The sequence below is a fragment of the Petaurus breviceps genome, unplaced genomic scaffold, assembly GCF_028583685.1.
Source record: "Petaurus breviceps papuanus isolate PSGF00001 unplaced genomic scaffold, PetGlider_PUasm1.0 98, whole genome shotgun sequence".
NCBI classification, from domain to species: Eukaryota; Metazoa; Chordata; class Mammalia; order Diprotodontia; family Petauridae; genus Petaurus; species Petaurus breviceps.
The window spans coordinates 64,229,491-64,236,436 of record NW_027187460.1 but is presented as its reverse complement, the minus strand read 5'-3'; the positions used below and the strand labels follow the sequence as shown (position 1 = coordinate 64,236,436).

General features: G+C 43.0%; 1 protein-coding gene across 5 annotated transcripts in view; it reads right to left on the bottom strand.

Moving 5' to 3' along the window:
- Positions 1-4,120, bottom strand: part of STK3 (serine/threonine kinase 3) — a 468,999-nt gene extending 464,879 nt beyond the window's left edge. For 2 of the 5 annotated variants that reach the window (XM_069080955.1, XM_069080960.1), the window contains exon 1: positions 3,933-4,120. In XM_069080955.1, coding sequence (XP_068937056.1) covers positions 3,933-3,958 — 26 coding nt within the window. In that variant the 5' untranslated portion in view covers positions 3,959-4,120. The remainder of the gene's footprint in view (positions 1-3,932) is intronic. The other 3 variants (XM_069080957.1, XM_069080959.1, XM_069080958.1) reach the window with 2 other exon arrangements.
- Positions 4,121-6,946: the final 2,826 nt, after the last annotated feature.

Below are 6,946 nucleotides of genomic sequence, written 5' to 3'. Positions count from 1 at the left end.
CCCCCTTCTCTCCTCTAATACTGACCCCTCACTGGTGCAGGCCTTCATCACATCATGCCTGATATTGCAATACCCTGCTGGTCAGTCTGCCCCTTATTTGAATACCACAGAAGCGAACTTGAGTTTCCAAAGGCTACATTAGCTCTGACAGGTCTTACTGAGCTACAAAAGCTTCAAGGCCAGATTCTGTGATTGATGTACAGGTAGATTTGCTGTATGAGAACCAACCCTGCTAAATTCAATGGGGCTCACTGCCAGCTGGCAATACAGTGATAAATTTTTCATTCACAAAGACCTGTAGGGAAAAAATTCTCAAAGACTACTAAGTGAGAGTGTTTGTGGTCTACAATAGTAGGTTCCACATCTCAGAATGCTAGAGCTGAAAGTGAACTCAAAAAAATTATCTACTCCAACTACTTCATTTCACAAACTGAAGAACAGAAGGCAAAAAGCAATTTCAAGAAGTTACACAGTTATGTCAAAGCAGAGCCAGAAATGGAATTCATGCTGATAAAAAGTAGTATTGGGGGAAAATAACCTAGCATCTGTGAGGAAGCTGAATCTGAGGACTCAGCTCAGGTGCTACTTCCTCTATGAAACCTTTCCTGATATCTCCTACTAGCACTGTCTTCCTGCTCACTTCACTTCACTTTATTTTTGCATATATTGTAAGCCCCCAATAAAATCTAAGTTCCTTCAGGGTTTCACCTTTGTCTTTGTATGCCCAGTGCCTAACAAGAGTGTCTTACAAGTAGTAGAAACTTAATGAATATTCTTTTAATTTTTCTGCATTAGAGGAAGTAAATATAATCACAGAATGTTAGAATGAGAAAGACCTTTAGAGAACATCTAATCTAACCCCTTCAATTTTACAGGGTAGGAAACTGTGGTGAAAAGAATGGAAGTAATTCGCCAAACTAAGGCCACATTGCTGACAAGAGCTATAACCAGGGCTGGAACCTCTTTTCCAACTCTAAGTTAGGTACCTTTGACAAGGAAGCTATTGAAATAATATTGATATGGGATAACTGGGACTGGACTAGGATGACCTGCATGCAAAGAAATAAACCAATTTCAATTCATTGCAAAAAAAAAAAACATCAACACCTTCCACTTAGTAGATCTTTAAAGAACTTGACAGGATTTGGTGATGGTTCGGCCATGGAGAATGAAAGAATCAAAGTACACATATACAGGAAATACCAGACTAAGAGAATGGAATTAGAGCTGTAGATTTGGAAATCATTAGCAAATCATTGACTGTGTATGAGGGAATGAGTGCTAAAGGAATGTCCCAAGAGGGATAAAACAGAAAGCCCAGGAAAATTAGAAATCTGGAAGAAGGAGAAATCAAAGGAGCTGGAAAAGCAATATTAAGGTAGGAGAACCAGGAAACTACAATGTCACAAAGTAAAATAAATCCAAAAGAGACGAGAATTTCAAAGAGGTGGACAACAGATTCGTTAAATTTAGAGAAGCTTATCCTCAAAATGTTGGACACCACATGATGAAGATTTTGACTGAGAGGACAAGCTCTGTATCAATGGAACAGACTGAAGTATCCTCCTGACTTCATAGCCAGTCATCACTTAAACCCAGGACAATACTTTTTTCCTTAGTACTTTTCATTCTTTCAGATTCACTGATACTTCTTGTCAATATTCTTTTTGCAAACTATTTTTGGTTGCCTTCCTACTACTCACCTTCAAAGCACTCATAAAGGTTATTTTGTTCTTCCAAAATCAATTTCAAATTAACTACATTCTTGATCTAGTCATTTCTCTGCCTTCCATCATCCCTCACTTGCTCTTCATTCTAAACATTTGTTTCTTCCTATTCTGATTTATGTGGAAGAATGTACATTTGTTCCTTTATTAGTTACAGCCTGCCCCTACACACCTGCCATCATGGAATCCAAGATCTGGAAAGGGACCTAAAAGACCAGTCATATAGCCAAACCCATAGATGATCATGAATTTCCTCCTACCACATCCAGTCAATATTGACAAGAACAGAAATTTTAAATTAAAGGTCTAAAGATTTGCGTTCTAGTCCCACCTCTACCACTAATTAGATACATAATCCTGGGTAAATTATAACTTCTCAGCCTCAGTTTCCTCATTTGTTAAATGGAAGATGTACCACTTATCTTTCTTTTCCCAAAAGACTCATATAACAACCAAATGAGATAAAGAATGTGAGTTTTTAAAGTATACCAAGATGGGGAAAATGTGCAATATTTATTATCATTATTTTTCCCCTCAAGAAGTCCTTCCAGACCAATTTGTCTCTTAAGAAAAATAAAAACAGAGACTGCGAGACAAGCAATGATCACTGTGAAAAGTGCAAACCATCATAAAAGTTACCACTGTGATACCCTCTCTGCTCCCCCATTTCCCCAGTATAAAGTTTTCTCCCAGGGCTCTTTCTGTAATTTAGCTTACCACTGGACAGGGGCTTCGTTTTTCTTCCTACCTTTATTAACCTCTATGTACTTCTGATAACATAGTCTAATCTTATCTGGGGTGACAGTCTTTATTTCACAAGGGGAAAACAAATAGAAAAGCTCTCCTATTCAGTTTTTCAGGATGAGTTGATCAGATTATTTCAGCAGTGCTACCTTATTCTTTATTCTAAATGAAAAAAAAAAAAAGGAACTTCAGCTTTCTTCAGTTAAGATTAAATTTGGTTCCACACTACATACAGTAAGTTTGCACTTTTCAAAATGCTAGAAGGAAATCTATCTAATGGGTTCTGTTTCAGTGAACTGATATTAAGTCCCTTTTGGGGACCACTTTTTTTTTTTACCTGAACAGATGGTTTCCAGGCCTCAAGGCTCACATGTCTAATGTATACAAGTCATAACAGCTCCTAAAACGTCATTCTTCTTTAATTAGCCCATGCTTTTGAATAAAACACCTTTTATCTCAAAAAATCTCTTAAGTATCTAAAACTTGAACTCTTTGATCTTCGAAATGCTTCTTTTGGTGAAGGAGATTTAAATTTTTATTTATTTTATACTTTTTTTTCCCCAAAATTAAGATCTTGGTTAAAGTTTTATCTAACACAAACTAGCAAGTTTCTACATTTTCTTTTGAAACTGATGCTTATGACCAGTGGATCTGCGTTAATCACATACCAATTCAAAACCACTTACAACACACATTGCTATATTTGCATTACAAATACCACAATATATTCCAAGAGCTGAGAATAAATAAAAGGCAGTAAGTAGTAAGGCAACTGGCTTGACATGCTCAGAGGAAAACCCAAAACCTAGAAAGAGAGGTTAAAAAAAAAAAAGCTTGGTTCTAATTTTGGACTCTTTCTGTCTAGGGGCCAGAAGTACCCATGAGTTCACCAAGAACACCTGTCAATGAAGCATTTCCACAGGAGAGTTTTTGGAGGTCTGACTCTATTAATATTTAATTCCTTAAACTGGGCACGAACAAGACAGTTTAAGCCTAGTCTTCCTAACGAAGGGGTGAAGCTGCCAAAGACTTTTCAAATGGCCAGTGCCATCAGCCCTGCATAACTTTTTGCTGCTGCTGCTGCCGCCCAGATCTTGGACTGGGGAGTCCACGGGTTGTGTGTGCACCCATCCCATGCTTTAGAAAGGGGGGAGGGGAGATGCTACTTATAGGGAGGCGGATAGCTTCCCGACGGGAAACTGAGTCACACTCTCTCTCTCTCACACACACACACACACACACACACACAAACACACACACACACACTCCAGGTCCCGAGTGGGCCCCGGCACCCCCGCCCCCATACACACAGACACACACCCCGGAATTGACACTGCTCAGGCCGGGCTCGACCGGCCGGGCCTAGCAGCCCCCGGCCCTCCCCCGCGCCGGCCCCAGCCCGCGCCTCCTCGCCCGGGCTTGGCGGCGGCGGCGGCGGCGGGTGCGCGCGCGGCTCCTCACCTCTTGGGCGCCGGCGGCTGCTCCATGGCCCGGGGCGCGGGGGAGGGAGGGGGGAGGCCGGGCCACCGACCGTCCCGGGATTCGGGGAACCTCTGCAGGGAAACTCCGAGAAACTCGGACCAACTTTGCCGTCACTCCTCGGCGGATCCTCCGCCTCCTCCAGCCCCGCAGGCGGCTCCCGCGTCCTGCCCCGCCCTCCGCCCCGCCTCCGGGGCCGCCCCCTCCCTGGGCCCGGGACGCCACAGAGCGCCGCCGCCGCCCAGCCCAGCCCAGCGCTGCTTGCCCGGGGAGCCGATCGCCAGTGGTGGTGGGAGGACGGGGAAAGACCGAGCTTCCTAGTCCGGAGCAGCCTGAGGCCCCACGGGGAGCGCCCCGAGGCCGCCTCGATCCGCCCGGAAACCCGGCGAGAGCAGCACGTGCCGGGCCGCGCGCTCCCCTCCCCCCATCCGCGCGCTCCCGGTCTCACGCGAGCTCCCCACCCCCACGGGCTTCCCCCAGGCCTGCGGGAGGGCTAGGAGACTCCGGGGACGGAGCGCGGGACCGAGTCCAGAAGAGCCGAGTTCAAATACTGCCTGAGACACTGACGAGCTGTGTGATGACCCTGAGCAAGTCCCTTAAAAAGAAACGTCGCGGCCTCAGTTTCCCCACCCCGAAAATGGGAGGGAGTATTACTGCACCTTCGGTGTGACCCTGAGAAAGTCACTTTTCAAAAACTCAACCGCAGTTACAGCACGTATCTGCCAGGGTTGTGAAGATCAAATAAGAGGAGAGATGTGAAGTCAGTCTACTAGCATTTAAGTGTCTACAATATACCACGCTGTGCTGAGTGCTGCTTATTATAAGGGGCTTCATCAGAGAGGACCTTTGTGGCCAGAGAGATGGAAGGGTCACGGGTGGTGTGGTGGAGAGAATTGGAGTCCATTTGCTCTCTGTGTGACTTTGGCCAATTAGTGGTCAAGTATTTATTAATCGCCTTCTGTGAGCCAGGTGCCAGGATCTGGGGGCTACAAGTACCGTACAGAGAATGAAGCCATCCCTCCTCTCAACTCACATTTTAATGGGCTCAGCCCTTAGCCTCCCAGGGCTGCAGTCTCCTCATCTGTAAAAATGAGAGGAGTCCGACCAGATAGATGGCCCCAGAGATCCTTCCTAGTTCTCAGTCTAGGATATGGGGAAAAGTCTTGGTGCAGGCGTCACACAAGGACCTTTTGGGACACCCTGTATTCTCCAGCCAGTGGATCTGTGAATACCAGGTGTGAATGCAAGCCTGGTCTTCCTACTGTCATTGAGGTGCTTTCACATTATTAATTTTGAGTTCTATTTTCATGGGCTAGTGTTACATTTGGTAGAGCCCTTTTCATGAATTTAAGGAGTAACTGGAAATTCTTGTGCTTTCCAATAGGGTGGTGTAGGAGTAAGAACACCTGACTGGCGTTCAAATGGTGATCATTTGCTACCTCCCTGATCTTGGGTAAATCGTTTAAACTCTCAAGGCTTTGGTTAGCCTATGTGCAAAATGAGGCGGTTTAAACTAGTCATCTCATTCCAGCCCTGGGTCCTGTGGCTCTATGACAACAATCAAGAAGGCATCAACTCTTACTTTTTAGAGAATCTTTAATTTAGTGTTGGGAGAGAATGTCTGTGCCTAACACTAAAATAAGGAACCTCAAAAGTGTGGGTGCTACATCAGTCATTTGGCCTTTCCCATCCCTTGTATATTCTCTGCGATAATATGTATACAACGTTTAATATCAAGCACTCAATATATAGCTGTTATTCATGTTACCAGGCTACAGTTACCTTGGGAAATGTAACCAAGTTTCCTGATTTGTATTACAATTGGAAAATGCACCTATGATTTCATTGATATAGGGAACTTAGAAGCAGTTCTGCACACCTTCTCTGTGGTTTCCAGTATTAGCATCCTAAAGCATAAAACATGTTACATCCATGCCTCACCCATAGTCGAAAGCTGTGTTCATAAACTCAAGTCTTCCTTGGCTTTTTTTCTACTATATACCACAATGCCTCTCATGGAACTAAGTTTCCTGGTTCATGTTGGGTATGAAGTAAATATATTTATATAGGTTTGGGATAGGGTTGAATATGAAGGAATCATGAGTTAAATTGGTTAAGCCAAAAGAAAATTAGCCCAAATCCATTTGCAGTAGATTTCTTATGCTTCATTTCCAATTTTGCTCCTCTGTGTTAATTAGGAACTCTCTTAATAAGCATCAACAATACATAATTTATTTTCTCATTATGACTTTCTCTTTAAGCTTAGTGGTTTTAAACTTTCCCCTTGTGCAACCTATGATTATTTTTCTTATGTTATAACCTATGTTGTTTGCACAACTAGGTGGGGGGGAGGGGGACAGTAGATAAAAACACTGGACCTGAGGTTGGGAAGACCCAAGTTGAAATCCAGCCCCAGGTACTTAACAACTGTATTACCCTAGGGAAATCACTTAATCTCTGTCTGCTTCAGTTCTCTCCTTGGTAAAATGGGAATAATGACACAGGATTGTTTCATTGTGAAGATCAAATGAGATAATACTTGTGAAATATTTGGCAAACTTTAAGACCCTGTATAAATGTTATTTATTTTAAATTATATGAAGATGAGTCTAGAGAACATGAAATTTGAAAATTAAACTTGGGTTGTATATGGACAGCCTAGTTTATAGAAAACGTCTTGTTCCCTAATCTGACATTTCAGAAATGGCACAAAAGACATGGAATATTCTAGAGAATTTCTAGATCTAAATAAGAGCTCTAGGCATTGAACAGAATAAAAGATTTCTAAAGCTAACAGCATCTTGTCCAATCCACTTAGGCTTTTAAGTATTAGAACAAATCCAAAACTATTTTCTTCTTGATTTAGAATATTTCCATATGACTATTCAGAACAGCTGTCTGCCTCATCATAACCCTTCACATGAATGGTGTGTGGGGCTTCCCTTCACAACCATATTTCCTCCTTAGACAGTTTAACTTTGAACTCCTTTCTTTGA